Source organism: Aplysia californica, unplaced genomic scaffold (genome assembly GCF_000002075.1).
Source record: "Aplysia californica isolate F4 #8 unplaced genomic scaffold, AplCal3.0 scaffold00529, whole genome shotgun sequence".
NCBI lineage: Eukaryota > Metazoa > Mollusca > Gastropoda > Aplysiida > Aplysiidae > Aplysia > Aplysia californica.
Window position 1 is genome coordinate 374,051 of NW_004797799.1, and position 16,399 is coordinate 390,449.

The window sequence follows — 16,399 nt, forward strand, 5'->3', positions numbered from 1 at the left end:
GGGGGGTGAAGAGTGAGGACTGTGTCCTACATCTCAGTAGAAGACGGCAGGACTCGATAAGACGTTCTCTAAACCTTGGAATAGGGGACTCTGGTGGCCTAGAGGTTAAGGTGTTGGCCTCTTATCGAAAGGTCCCGGGTTCGAATCAGGGTAGCGACCGAAAAATTTTCTTCTCTAAAAAACAGTCTCCTTTCACCTCCTTTCCTTCTCTATAGCAATGCTTTGTCGTCTGCTTTCGTCTCCTCTTTCTGTCCCCCAGCGCCTCACCTCCTTTGCCCCGTCCTCTGGGCTCCAGACACTTTCTGAAGCCTTTCTACTGCTACTCCTTGGCTCCTTCCTGCTGTCTTTCAACCATACCCCTGATCTCCTGGTAGGAAAGATCTACACCTAGCCTTCTCGGACAAGGGCGGAAAATCTCGGAGGGCCTGTGGGCAAGTTGCCCACGTTAAAAATCACTTGGTGGTCTAAAATCGATAAGAGTAGCAGTAAGCTTCGGCCGCCATCCGGGCAAAATTCAAAATGTCCTAACAACTGAAAATGTTAGGTGTGTCCCGCGCATTCATATGACCTTATGCAGTTGCGGGCGCCGTAAAACACATATAACCCCCCCCAAAAAAACAACAACAACAACAAACAAACAACAACAACAACAACCCAACAACAACAACAAACTAAAAAACCCTGGAATCAAATCCACGTCTTAGAGGAGCATGGAGAAGAAAAGCTTAACTATCAGTTGTACTTCACATTTTTAAATGTCAGTGCACAGTTCGAGAAACATTGTAATACCGACATCCGCAGACAAGCTTTATAAAACATTTTAATTTTAGTAAGAGTTTTACAGCACTTGCAACACAAATAAGTGATATATGTACCGGACATTAGAGGAGCTACTATAAAAGAGTAACATACAAAGAAAAGAAAGAGCAAAGCACTCGCCAACCACCCACCAGCATCAACACAACGAATCAACTTTCTTTTGCATCACGGTATTCGTTGCATACTTGGAGATTAAAGTCGAACGGGGAGTGGAGAGTCATGTATTCGATGCCAGACTGAACCAAAGATAGCACATAACAAGATGGGCCACTTCTCTCTTTGAGCCAATTAAAAAAGTGTCCTCAAAATTTGGTGGCGCCCTCTTCACAAAAGCGCACTCTTTGCGAACAGAGTTACCCTACTTGAGTTTTTAAAAATCAAAGTGAAACTAGCAAGTTTTGGGATAAATTTCGGAAGAACGCTTTTTTAAAAATGGTTACGCTGACAAAAAACCTCTTCCGGAGGAAAGGGTGATGGTTTTCTTCGTTTAATTTGACTTTAGAATGAAAGGCGAGAGGTCATTAAAATTTTTAAAAACTAAAACTCCGCACTGAACGTACCCGAACTGCTGATGAACAGCAGTCGATCTGCGCACGCAAGGAAGTGCTACTCCTATTCTTCTTCTGGAAAAACGAAAGAGAGCTTCAAAACAGACTGCAGCGCCATCTGAAGCAAAGAGCATACTTCCTGCGGACACTTTTTTGGCTGAGTGGCCCATCTTGTTATTCACTATCTTTGTTTACACATAAGAGAGGTAAACAACGTATTCGCTCTTCCAATCCTTCTCTATGCACGGATGCTGACACGACGGGCTTATAAAAAAGCTGTTAATAATAACGTCCACTGTGGAAAGCGATTACCTGAATTTGAACAATCGTATGTCTTCTTAATCGGAGGCTTACATAACTTCCAAATAACTCTATTGAACAGCCAGTCCATCCCAATATGTGTGATCTCACATCAAGGAAGTAAACAGTGTCGTTGCAAGTTAAGGACTGAAACGCTCTCACTAATATCTCCAATCAAAGCATTCAATGCATGGACCACAATCTCAGGGGAGGGAGGGAGGGGAGAGAGAGAGAGAGAGAGAGAGAGAGAGAGAGAGAGAGAGAGAGAGAGAGAGAGAGAGAGAGAGAGAGAGAGAGAGAGAGAGAGGGGGAGGGAGGGAGGGAGGGAGGGAGGGAGGGAGGGAGAGAGAGAGAGAGGGAGAGAGAGAGGGAGGGAGAGAGAGAGAGAGAGAGAGAGAGAGAGAGGGGGGGGGGAGGGGAGTTCATTGACAACTAAATACCCATCTTGTCTAGACAAACGACAAACAATTCCTAACGACGTGAACATCAAGTTCAATATTTCACGTGAAGAGGAGAAAATTCACATAAATCATTAAACGTACAGATAGTTCAAAGCTACAAGACGCTTAACTGTACATGTCAAACAGACACCAGGCTCTTCCAGCAATACTGGTTGTTGAGAATTCAGGGTCACCCTTTGTGTAATCTGGAAGTAAGTGGGATTCACAAAAACAGACTAATACTATTATTTCCGTGATTGACCATTAATGATTATATGTATTACATCCCCATTGACACAAAATAGACTATTCAAGAGGCGGCTGCTTCGAGCCTGTTTGCCAGGGCCCAACCCTGGCGGAGAAGGAGACAGCTTCAAAGAGGACAGACGGATATTACTCGATTAAAAAGGCAGCAACAAAACTTCGTTAAGCCGCAATCGAACTCGAGTCTTCTCCACGCAACGGGGAACAGCCTAACCATTACATTGCAGACGCCAGTAGACATGGACAATACCAAAACCAAAACAAAGAAGTAGAATGAGCAGACAGCACAAGACGTTCGTCAACTAACCATCTGCATAATCCTGAAGCGCTCAAGACCATTTGTGTCCATTTTCTTATTCTGTGTTTTGATCAGCTGCCACACCGCAGGGAGAGAGGAACTGTACAGTGGAAATAAAACATTTATCTACCGCTCTCGTGCATCTGTGACAATGTTAGGCCAGCTATTGATCTCATTCGGAGCTTGGGGTGGTTAATTATGGCCGGCCACGAGTCCCTATTTCCTCTTTGATGCCAACAGCTTGGCGGTGCGTTCAATCACGCACTAATGCCGACCTCACGCTGAAGGGCCGGCGTTTGTGATCGTACTGTAGTAATCTTCCTTGTCAAAGATTGGAACACACTGAGTAATACTGAATAAGACCCCTCACCAGTTTCACAAAAAGTAACATCGTTCGATGAGACACAATGTAATATTTGACTCTATGGCGGTGAGCACCATGGATGATAATAATAATGATAATAACAATAATAATAATAATAATAATAATAATAATAATAAGAAAAAGAAATAAGAAAAAAACCGGGGTTGGGGGGGGGGGGGTGGGGGTTGGATAGGTTAAAGAGAAAAACCATACACGCAAAGCAACCCGCCAACCACTCTTACACAATTGTATACAGACGTAAACGAAGGGAAACTAAAGGTCCAATTGTCACGCGCAAAAATTAGGGTCACGGAGTGAGTTGCTGTGCATGCCTGGGTCAGTGCATGTACTATGAGTAATCCACTGAAGCTACGGCTTTACTATACAACATTCAATGCTGATCGACAAACTGCGCCCGAGGGGCAGGGAACAAAATAATGTTAATGTGTACACAACAAATGCGTCTCAGTTCTCAGAGAAATAGACAAACCCGGCACGCATTGTACGCAGACTTATTTGCAACTTATCTCAAAGAGCAAAGTTTTTGCACACTTGACCCCCCCCCCCCCCCCTTCCCCCGTTCGACCGACGAAGTACATCGTTCAGCATGGCCGTGTTCTGAGCCTTCTATACTGATAACATAAAAGGTCTTATTTATATAAACTTTCTATTTTAAGACACTGAAATGATCATTTACAAACCCAGTGTCTTAAAATAGAAACTGAATGTTAGGCCTTTCCTGTTATCAGTGTAATAGGTTTAGGACAAATCATGCTGAATGATAATACACAACACTGATAATACACAATAACTTGGCAAAAGCCACGGGTGAAAACCCAACGAGGTAGGAATCTTTCCTGAGCTTTTTGAAAGATGCCTTTTATTTTTACACGATAATGTAGTGCTCCACCATTAATACACCTGACGAAAAGACCACACAAAGCCAATCTGTGAAATGTTCTTTGTCTGAGCAAAGTCAACCAAAATCCACGGCCACAATGATAAGGGGAAAGCAAAACGACACGCCGAAGGAGAAACGGACGGGTGGACGAAAAGCGCCCTGGTGTTGTTTGATCCTATTTCTGTTCGCTGTTTCTATTGACCTAACCCGGCTCATGACCTGAAGACAAAAGGGCTGTCAATGGGCAGTAGACTCGCCGCTCACACTACTAAACTTCACCGAAACAAGGCTGAGGCGGGAAAGACGAAGAGGCTCTCTGTGCCATTGTTTATCCACCTGTCTCTCTAGCTCCCCAGAAAGATCCCAACACAAACGGTCACAAATCACAGGCGGGGAAGTCAAACGGTCGAGATTTTGCTTCCCTTTTTTCTCTATCTAGTTTCCCCCTCACCCAGAACCTTTCTCGGCAACATCACAGACGTGCGTCTTCTTCCCCTTCCCTTTTCTGAAGCAAGATATTTTGTTGGCTTCTTGTTTCTTTCTTTTTTTTTCTATTCCTTGGTAAAACTGATGCCACAGTTCGCACGCAGCTGTCATTAAAAGGGTTTTTATTTTATTTGGTCAGTCGTTTTCGCGTGGAAAAAATAAAGTCTTTACTTTTCATGACTTTTTTTCTGGGAGAGGGGGGGGGGGGTGATTCATTTTCGAAGACGCTCACAAAATAATTGTTCATGACTGTTGACAACAGCCACATTCCGCCCTCAAAAAAAAAAAAAAAGAAAAAGTAACATTGAACTAAAGCAAAAGGAACAAACTGTACACAACACAGCACCCCCAAACCACCAGCAGTAATACAGTCCGTGCGACATAACCGGCATAACCCAAGCGGCCAAATGTGAGGCGGGCGCATCCTCTTCAAAGGTCGTGTTTGCGCCTACGTCAAACAGAATCACAATGATACCCATGTAGCCATAGGGCGTACCTAATGAAAGCACGCTCCCCGCCAGAGATAAATGAGGCAAAGAAAAGAAGCACGGCCTACCAACAGCGCCATCCAACCTCGTCAGTAACGACACAAGTTCACGTTTGCCGTGTCGCCACTGAAAAGAACATGCACTAACTAGCCTGTCGCCCAGACACCTGCCCTATTCAAGTGTAGCTTGCCTCTACTCAAACTTAACTTCTGTTGTTTAGCTACAGGGTCAATGGCGTCAGCAAAGCATTGAATGGCCAGGCTCTTCGCCCCGAGAGCCGAGAAAGGCAGTTCGTTTATGACACGTTAATGAGTATCCTTGTCTCTGGGCAGGGATATATTCCAAACAACCCTGTATTGGCCTCGACCGGGAGCGCAGCGGTTGCCTGCATGCATCCAAAACGATCTGAACTACTGCATATTTACATTCCTCTATCAACACTGTTAGGTTATGTAAGAAGCAGGACCTCCGAGTTCAACGTCCATCTCCGAAAGGACCGAGCCAATTGAGAGATTCGTGCAAAGTGCCTTTCCCAAGGACACAACGTCGGATTGAGTTGAGGCTCGAACCCCCGAAACCCGCAATCTCACGACTACGAGTCCAGTAGCCTAACCACTAGGCCATCGACACCACTCTACTCATGGGGTGGATGTTACAGCAAAATGCATGTGCATAACACCCCCCTCCCCTTACGTACACATAAAAAAAAAAAAAAAAAAAAAAAAAAAACCCAAAATGCTACTTTATCCATCGTTCAACATACAGATAAACCTTTCTCCCTCCCAAACTACACGTATGTGCTATTAACATTATTAATTCCGAGTGTATCACAACGTTGCCCGACGACTGAAATGGAGCAATTTTTGCTACAGTGGGAACTGTGAGATATCAGAGAAATGTTGTAAGTATCTAATGCCTATATCAATATGATTCACATCATTAGGAGATGGGCTGCTTCAACCTTGCCTTCTACTGCTAACTTTTTGAGCTAGGTTGGATACACGCCAGTATAGAAAGAGACGCTCCAGAAATGCTTTTTCCTCACAAGAGATCTGAAATCACGTATACTTTGGGGGAAAGAGACTGACATTACACAGTTATCCCCGCTTCCATTCTTTCCATAAAACGCACTGTTGATGTTGCTATCAATCAAGTAGCAATTAACCCCCCCCCCCAATCCTACCCCATCCAGTGGAAAGAGGGTGTACTACGAAATTTAAATTGTACTTCCTATTGCAGTAATCCGTACTGTGCCAGCTACGATAAGACCAATAGCAAAGAAACCAAAGAAAGGACCCTAGAACGTGCCCCATATCCGTTTGAAAACACAAACAGACACACGCATATATATACACACCCACACACACAAAAGAAAACAGTTGTCGGTTCGATTCCTGGCATTGGAAGATTGGGCATTCATCCCCGTGACAGGGACATTATCGGATTTTCCACAGTTCATCACAGAGTGATACCCCCCCCCCCTCCTTCCCCTATAACGCGCGCCACTCACCTGGAATGATGTTGGCCTCGGTGCTGATGTCTTCCCCGTTGAGCTTGCACTTGAGGTCTCGACTGGCCGGACACACGGTGACCCCCGAGGTCCGCCACACTGTCAACATGACAAGGGGCACCACTATGTCGTTGTCATCCTGGGACTGCGGTGCTGAACCACCCGCTGTCTGCTTCACGCAGGCAATGCTTTCATCGAGTGTCAGCCCTGAAATGGTGAGATGGTATAAGTTTAACGCCCCTATCAACACAATTAGGTTATTTAAAAGGCGGGACGTCCATATCCAAATTCGAGTAAAGTGCCTTTCCCAAGGACACTACGTCGGACCGAGCTTAGGTTCGAACCCTCAAACCTGCAGCAATCTCACGATTATGAGTACGGTGGCCTAGCCACTAGGTCACATCACCCAGAAAGCTCTTATCTAAAAGCTACTGCTCTGAAACGTTTGATCTTAAAAGAAAGGGGAGGTGGGGGTGGCGTTCTTGTCTAGTGACAGGGCTTTGGGCGGCCTATTAATAAGTTCGATCCCTAGCTTAGGCATATAGAGGGAATTGAACCCTCAGAAAAGAAACATTTTTGTACATTTTTCAGTTCACCAAGATGAAAATAGGTAACTGACAATTGCTAAAATGGAGAACGCGAAAGATGGCAGCTTGTGCCTAACAGGCTGCAATATTTTGCCATAAAGTTATCACAAGAGCCTTCCACTAAAGAAGATACAATATGGTAAATTATCACTGTCACACACAGCTGCAAAACAACAAGTTGCATTGACTTGTGATTAACCTATCAACTTTTCAAAGAACTATGTTGTGTCTTACACTTTTGTGGATGTTTAAGACATAAATACCGCGTACTGATTAAAGCAAAATGCTGACAAAAGCAGCGTCATCCCAAAAGAAAGCTGACAACACCTAAAGTCCTTCTCAGTTTTCCACAGATCTTTCCCCCAATTTCAAGAATACACATATATGTCATGTTATTTCTAACAGCGAAAGAAAAACTTTCTTTTTGTATAAAATACCAACAAACCGCATAATCATCCTAGATATCTGACAACATCTAAAGTCTTTCTCAGTTTTCCACAGATATATACATGTATCTCACAATTCCAGGAAGATAACTTTCTTTTGTCATGCCATTTCTCACAACGAAGGGAAAATTGTCTTTTGTATCACAGAAAGACATGTATCAACAACACAGGAACATAACCATAATTAAAAAAACCAAACCCATTAATGATGAGCAAACGACTTCTAAAACGTCAAACCTCCAGTTCAAGTCCCTTAAATCCCCCTTCTACTCATTAATCATAATCGGCCAGTCCTCCCAAACAAGTAGGCTACTTACAAGTGTTTGAAGTACATGAATAAAGCTATGGTAATACTTACTGTTACTACTAATACTTATATTAGTCATAAAAGCCCAACAAAGAAAGGCAATGGTTGCGGCAAAATGCCACCCAAAACAATTTAAATAATTTTAGGTCCTCAAACGGTAGATAGGACTGACGTTTATACTTGTCCCTTTTTTCTTTCTTTGTGTGTGTACCGACAGCTCTTAGTGAGACAAGGAGAAAATCGAGGAGTATCTCTTACCTTTGAAAATATCTGATCAATCAAAATCATAAACAATGGAGAGAAAATTAATCAGCCCCTTATAAAAGTCCAAAAGTGTGGGCTTATGTCAAAGCATCAACACAACTGGCCACGCCAATAGGAATCACCTTTCAGAATTGGGCTGATCACCAAACGTGACAGAAATCCTCGCAAAGCAATTATGGCCCGAACAAAACACGGCGATAGGTGTCATTAGAAAGTCCGGCCGGTAGCTCGAGGTCAGAGAGATCCCCTTATCTGATCCACTAACTGATAGCAGTATACTGTCTCCGTAATATGGACAATACAAACACAGAAAACACTGTGCGTCACATCTACCTGGGTAATAAATGTACTAATGGGCAAATTCAACAACACGACTAACAAACCCACGCAAGCTCTTCACGGGCCATGGATATACTGTGTAGGTATGAGGTGGATCAGGTAACACAGCCCCGTGTTAGTTGCAGTGGTCTTGTATATAAATACATGTGCGGGCACATTCATGTCAAAGCTATAGTAAACCAGTAGTTTTCTATTTGAACGTAGCTTTGGTGGTAATCGGCAGACTACACATGGTAGTCAGTTTAATGAAATTTGTTAACCAAATTTTACACCAGCCATACACATTGAGACGGTTTTGCATGAGTCGTGCAGCTGTAGATGAGCAGACACGACTTTAAAAATAAATGTAAAAAAAACACACAAAAAACCAAAAAACACCGAGTGGCTGGAGATTCCCTACTGGCAAAAACCCAGAGAGAAAATCTGCATATAATGAGAAACTGGAATACTGCCAAGACGATATCAAATACATATATTAACATCAGTGATGATTTTTTTTCTCTTCTTTTAATCATAGGGAAGCAGCTCCTCAACAGATATTGTAAGGCAGAGCTGTTAAAAAATTCAAAACGCCAAGTAGATAAAAAGGACCCTTGGTCTTCAAAAGCTTTGTCTCGATGTTTATTATCAAATACCTTGCTTGTTTTGACCTCACAAAAAGCATCTTCATTCGATCAGTCGGGGAAAATAAAGAATATCAACTTTCTGATAAAGCATATATAAAAACCAGACAAAGAATATGATTAGGCGCAATTTGGAGACAAGTACCTGCTTACCAGTCAACCGTCTCTGGAAACAGATGCAGTGTATTGTAATGGTTTTTAAAAAAAATATCTCATTCAATACAATTTAGATCACACAGAAGGCAGGTCACTTCAACCTTGCCTGGCCAGGCCATCCCAGGCTGAGTGGGGGTACACCATCCCAATAGAAAGACAGAATACTCAATATAACCATTTGATCGCACAGGAATAAAAACAAAGTTTTCTATGTGCATTGGCAAAGAGCATAGGCCTACCTGTTACACCAGATGCCATTATGAATAGACTGGGACAAGTGCAAAGAAGCAAACATAGCTGGCTACACCAGAGTAAGAACCCCCCCTCCCCCCACCAATTCCCTAACCACTTATCAAACTGGCAGAGACCAGCCGAAGAGACATAGCCATTCACAGAGACGATTTTGCTGAGGGTGGTAATAAAGTGAACAGAGCATACCCCAAATACACAGATTTGCATTACTATAGGGTAAACAGCTGAATTGCATCTTGCCTCGGCTTTGTTTCCTCTTGATTTCCTGCTCTTAATCTGATAGCTTTATTCCAAGACAATCAACAGTTCATAGTTTGCAACATTAGATTATATTGGCATATTTTCAGACCGATTCTGATATAAACAAAAGAGAAAAAAAATATTTCGTTGATTCAGAAACAAAATAGTGTATGAAAAACCCCCAGCTACATGTATTCAACATTCTTCGAACGTTCATGTACAACAGCAGCACTCCTCAACATTCCAATACGATGACATGCTGGAATCATCACAACAGAAAAAAAGGAGCTTAGATGCACAATAGGAATAAACACTTATTTTACACAGATTCTCTTTCAATCTCTCATTTCTCTTTCTTCTTTTATTAATTTCTGCAAAAATGTTGACACACATAAAAACAAAACTTGTCTCGATCAATTCACTTAAAACAACCTTCTATTCACATACCCCAACCATTGGCCTGACACGTAAATCTATAAAACTAGTCTCTTTCAAGATGATCACTCTTTGAGGTTTCGTCTACATTTAAGATGGCTCACAGTCAGCACCAGGGATGCAATGGTGGTATGGTGGTCTAGTGGTTAGGCTGTTGAGCTCGCAACAGAAAGATCACGAGTTCAAATCCCATAAGGGCCCAACTTTGCGTTCTTGGGATTTTGAAAGAAAATTATCCTGACTTCACCCAAGTGGAATCGGGTACCCAGCTATGGATAGCGAAAGATCCTGTCATTTTGTTAGTGTCTGAGTGTTTTTATCGGCTGCTTGCACTGTATGCCTATGCTTCTTGGGAAGCCAAGAACGTGTCTGAATGTTCTACGGTCTGCTGGGGGAAATAACAGTTGTTGCAGGCACAGGCAAAGCTACATAAATTATTGTCATTATATCATTATTATCAATACTTATTATTATTATTTTTATCATTATTACTTTATTGTTATTATTATTATTATTATTATTATTATTATTACTATTATTATTATTAGATCTAAATGATGAAGTAAAACCTTTAAGTTTCAAATGAAACTTAGACAGTTCTTTAAAAAGTTTATCGATCTCAAGATCATTTGGGAGACATTTTGACAATTGAAAATATCACAAAAACAGAATTTTCCAGTTAGTCAATCAGTACATAGAAATGAAACGGGCCTTAAGAGTGCAGACACAACAACTTAATAGATTTGCTTATTGACCAAAAAACCAAATAACAAAAATAAAGGCAATGAAGTTATATTATTTTTTTTTGTAACACAGTTTTGTATGATAATTTTAAGTGTTTTATGCCCCAACAACAAAATTTTAATCATTGAAGAGGACAGCTGCTAAGAAGGATACAGTATTTCAGAGAACAGATGGAGATAGATACTTTGCAAAAAAACTGGTTTGTCTGAATGTGTCTGTTTGTATACATGTGTGAACATGTGTGTGTGTTTGTATGTGTGTGTGGGTGTGTGTGAATGTGTCTGTCTGCCTGTCTGTCTATGCATTTCCATTGCTGTGTATCTGTTCTGTGTGCCTCTGTTTATAAGAGTAGGCATTTGTTTGTAAATGTATTTTTGTCTCAGTGTGTCCCGTCAGTATGGGTCAGTGAGTGTTTGAAAAAAAAAAGCCAAGGGAGGGGGGAAGAAAAGGTTAAAAGGGCGTAGGATAAAACAAAAGGGCCACCATCCATCATCATGGCGAACAAGCAAAATAAATTTTTGTCTCAAGTTAATACATGTATTGATGCCCACTGATACCAACTGGCTAAACAGACATGCCACTATTCTCCGTGATTTGTGTGTGGTCAGCAGGCAGTCCATTTATGGGATGACAGGCTAATGGATTATGATGGTTCGCATGCCTCACTCATCACTGGTCAACTTGAACTTGGGTAAACAGAGGGAGAGAACACTTACTTCACCAATGTGCTGATAGTGAGCAGGTGAACTGCAGGAGGGGCAAAAAATAATGACAGGTGAATGGATTGTAAATAACAGCTCATCCACAGTGTCAGACGCCAAATTCAAAGCAATCAAGGTGTTGGTGGATGAGAAATTTATGTGACTGTCTTTGTCTTACTGTCTTGGTTGATAAAATATAGCAACCACAGATGCACAGGACAGGTTGTCGTCTCAGGCAGTGTTATCACATAATGGAGTGGAGAAGTGGGAAGTGGTACAGTCGAATCTGCCCTGATGGCCACCTCTATAAGACGGCCACCTTCCATTTCCCCCTTGCGTTTTTTCTATATATATAATTTAACTGTGTAAAACGGGCACCTGTCTAACGCGGCCGCGGCCACGTTATTTTAACACACAACCCCTATCATACTAAGCAATAATACCTGTCTTTGACGGTCACCTTAGTGACTCAATTATGTTTTGTCATAAATTGTGCATTGGCCCCTGGCGTTGTGGGCGAGCCGTCATAATTCAATCACCTGTCGTTGTTATGTAGTCCCTCCAACCAATTATGTTGCGTAGGCCCCTCCCACTGTTGACCAATAGCTACCAATATACAGCTGCTGGTGAGGTAAGCGTGTGATCCCTCATAACCCATAAGCCCCGCCCAGAACTCATACACAAATCGTAAGTGAGATGAGTGGTCACTGTTTACCCAGTCTGTAACAAAGTAACAAAAGACGACAACATGAACTTGTTACTGAAGTGCCCCTCGTTCTCCGAGTGGTGGCGACCCATGTGTTTGTTTTAAGAGGGCACTCGGTCTTCCTTGTCTGATACATTTAGTTTTATTGTCACCCTTGTGCAAAATCAGTGACCAAATAAAAATTACAAACGAAATACAAACCAACAACAACACCAACAAAGACAACAACAATGGGGCTACTTTCAATTGGGGCCTCAGATGGGAATGGTTTGTTTTCTTTATCTTAATCAGTCCTGCCTAAGACGGCCAACTGTCTTATACGGCCACTTTTCTCCTTGACAATGGGTGGCTGTCTTACACAGGTTTGACTGTAATTTTATATAGGCGGCCTTAAGAGCATGTAAATTCAGCAAAATAGAAAATTGCTTCATTTACCTCATAGTACAAAGTAAAGCAAGTGAATATAACACAAACCCACATCTAGCACCTTTACTCTTTCAGACAAATGATTTCCTGACAACTCTAAGGAATTCTTGCTTTCAAATATGCTCTATGGGTGTCGGCATTGCATAGAATTCATTCTTAAGTTACACATATCATAGTAAAACTGAACGAACTTCAAGCTAAGAATACAAATACCACCTGTCTCCATGCAATGGGACATACAACACAACAGAAGACAATGTGTAGCTCCTAGCCCCCCCCCCCAAAAAAAAAAAGACTAAATAAAATAATATAAACGAAAATTTAACAAAAATAAAACCTTTCTTAATCAAGTGAGGAAACAGACATAAAACTTTAAAAAAAATGTACTTGTGGGTGTAAGGCATAGACCAAAAAGGAGAAAAACATTCTAAGAGAGGAATACACCTGCAATAATAATGCAATGTCCAAGAAAAACTACTGTTATGAATAAAATTTATTCATTTTCATTTAATGAGGGCTCAGTGTGTCTTGACAGTTGGTACATAATGGAATATACCAAAGAAGGGGCACAGGGAAGGTATTTTCATCTTTTTAAAAGACATATATATATATATATATATATGTCACAACGCAGTGGAATAATCAGGCGCTCATCAGTTTTTGGTCCCGTGAAGTTATTGGTATAATTTTATAGCTGATTTATTTGCCTTGCTTTTAATGAAATAATATCCATTTACCTTTAATAGAACTCAAGATATTTGCAATTGAAGGAAGTGAGATCGCCTGGTTTCAGTGGAGATATTATCAAGAAATGGCAGTCAAAATTTGGTAATTCTATACAGGTAAAAAGTCTTTGAAAACGGAAAAACAAAGTTTTTAAAAACCTTTCATCAATGTTTTTTTCCAGAAAAATTCACATGTAGATTCTAAATGTGTTTTTATATGGACATAAAAGACGTTAAGCAAAAAAATAAAAATTTGACTAAAATTTCCAAACTGGCGGAAAAATGCCAGCTTCTCCGATTTTGTTATTTTGACGAGCACCTGATTTCACCACGTTGCCTATTATATATATATATATATATATATATATATATATATATATATATATATATATATATAATTACAGGCTCTGTTCTAGCTTTGTGTATTCAACTGACAAATTCAGTAACAAGAAACAAAAGAAACTAGAAAGATAAAATAAGCACAATTTTTTTTTTTTTTTTTTTTATTAAACATGAAAAGTGAAGAAGGAATTGTTCACATAGAATCACACAATTTTATTTTTTATGAGAGGAATCAACTTCTTGAGCTGATGCACATTTTAAAAGTTTTTATTTCTAAAAATTTGAAAGATAGAACAGAATTATTAGAATTGTGTTTAGAATGTCAGTCAGTACTAGATCTATAACTATACTATAGAGGCTTTTATAATTATAATATATTAATGTTCTTTTTTTTCTGAGTCTTGGTCAAGATCCCTCTCTCCCCCAAACTCTTGCTACTAGATCTAGGTCAAAAGAGAGTCAAAAGGAAACCAGAAAGCATGATAATTGGCGCTACCTGATGGCATCATTACCTTGGTCCCGTTTCACGGTTTTGTCGGTTTAGGGCTAGCCGGATTGTCCTCCACAGAAAGGGAGAAATGTTTGGGCAGTTGGTTTATTTATAGTGTGCACTGAAGCTGCCAGAAACAAAACGGAACCTCTAAAGCACCGCCTTAAAATTTCCAGTTAAATCTTGAGCATGAGTCATAATTGATAATCATCTTCATGTGAAAAAGAAAGTAGGTTCTTTGTTGAGAATACTAAAACTGTAATGATTAAATATTAGATCTAGTTTCTCTTTCACAGATTTTTATCAAATCAACCCTCGATAGGTTGACAGACTGACTGAAACTTATTTTCCGAAATCGTCTTTCCTTTGGAATCTAATTTATCATTTATAAAGCCATAAATTTAAGACATTTTATTTGAGGCTCACAACATTACGATGCCATTATGATGAGGCTTTTGATCTAGATATTAGATCTAGTTTTTAGGAGGCCTTTGCCAATGCAAAACCACAAGAAAGGGGAAGACCGTAATATTGTGACTGTCATATTATATATATATATGACAATATGTATGCCAAGCCAAGGCATCCGCTACTTTCTTTTCATTCTAGACTATCTAGATCTAGATCTAGTTCCAGTCCTCCTCGTTGTTCATTATGTTCAATTTAAAAAGTCAAGGACAAAAGCTGATTATTTGTATCTCTGTCAGTACAGCAACAGTTACACAGTCCCCCCCCCCCCTTAAAAAAAATCTTCAATAGACTTCTTAGTCTTAGTCTTATTAAGAAGTGCAGTTCTAATCTAGTTGAGAAAACGATTCTTAAATATAGATCAGGATGTGTTAGTGTTAATTAGATTGATTTGGCATATTTGCCATGCCATGTCCTACGAGTGATCAAGTGATCAAGACACGTTCACGTTGAAACAGCCTATAGATCTAGATAAGTAGCAGATTAGATCTATCATATAATATGAATAATGAGTGAAAGTTTCTACTGACCAATGCAAAATTCTCCATCACCAAAAAATGTAACTGTCTGTCCGTCTTCACAGTTTCGAACGCTATACGTGTGCTCGATGTGTCCCTCCATCTGTATTCCTCTGGAAGAATATCGATTTTTTCATAATTCTGGCACGGCAGAGAACCCCAGGAAACGATAGAAAAAGAGTACCACAGTGAGTAACTCGACGGCCGCTGTGGTCCAGAGTTGTTTCGATCTCACATCGTCACGTGATGTTTTCATTTTGTAGACCAAATTTATCTCCTACCAAAATGTTTCTAAATTGATAGACTCGTGTGTACAAAGAGGAAGAAATAATCAAGTTGAAATGGCAGATTGGCCACAGTTTCAGGGAAAAAACCCCAACAAACCCACAACATAGACCTAGACCAAAACAAAGATGCAGGAAGATTTTTCATTATGCCTGCAAGAAGCAACATTTATTTTAAAAAGCCTCAATTCAAGCACTGATGGGTAAAATTTAAAAAAAACCCTCACCCATAGATAGATAAAATAAACTTTTAACACAAACAGATTAGAATCATCGACATATGAATAGTAACATATCTTCTGCAGCAGCGGGAAAGCAGTTAACTTGCATAATTCACAGAGATCCTGAATGAACTGGGCATGTAGGATGAAAATGCAATGTATGACCCTCAAATAAATCAACTCGACCAAATTAATGTTTTAGGCTTTAGATCTAGATCTAGATTTTATTATGCAAAGGGAATGAAATCTGGCACAAAAGGTGTTTAAAAAAGCTTGTCTCACTTATTGGGCAAGGCAAGGGTAGCCTATATTATCATACTATCAAGGCTGTTTTGGTTGGCTTTGGGGTGATTGTGCTAACATGTTCCGCTGATTTCAGAGCGAGAATTTGATGTATAAGTTGTTTTTGTACTTTTATTTTGTAGTTCTTGCAAATCAAATTTCACAACTATGGATGAATTTGGTGACAAGGCGAGTGACGAAAATGTGAGCAGTTTGAGTTTGGGAGCATCATCGTCAACTTCACTGTCTTCACCAACAAATGGCATGCAAGTGGACACGCTCTCCTCGCCTTCTCAGTCTCAAGGGTAGGTTGGCTGGGTTTTTTTTCAGCTTTGTTGCAGACTTCGGGAAGATTGAAGAATACGGGACCACTCATAATATAGATATTGCGCGAGAATGTGGGGTGGGTGGGGCGGGTGGATGAG

At 40.5% G+C, this 16,399-nt stretch overlaps 2 protein-coding genes across 3 annotated transcripts in view; one reads left to right on the top strand and one right to left on the bottom strand.

Moving 5' to 3' along the window:
• Positions 1 to 15,485, bottom strand: part of LOC101851290 — a gene marked incomplete in the record, with an annotated part of 52,205 nt that extends 36,720 nt beyond the window's left edge. Inside the window, 2 exon segments of the mRNA XM_005106363.3 lie at positions 6,419 to 6,625; positions 15,200 to 15,485. Of these exon segments, the coding sequence (XP_005106420.2) occupies positions 6,419 to 6,625; positions 15,200 to 15,290 (298 nt within the window).
• A 492-nt stretch (positions 15,486 to 15,977) lies between these two features.
• LOC101851523 (transcription initiation factor TFIID subunit 11) overlaps positions 15,978 to 16,399 on the top strand; it is an 18,590-nt gene continuing 18,168 nt past the window's right edge. The window contains exon 1 of one of the 2 annotated variants that reach the window (XM_005106364.3): positions 15,978 to 16,279. In XM_005106364.3, the coding sequence (XP_005106421.1) occupies positions 16,143 to 16,279 (137 nt within the window). In that variant the 5' untranslated portion in view covers positions 15,978 to 16,142. The remainder of the gene's footprint in view (positions 16,280 to 16,399) is intronic. The other variant, XM_005106365.3, reaches the window with a different exon arrangement.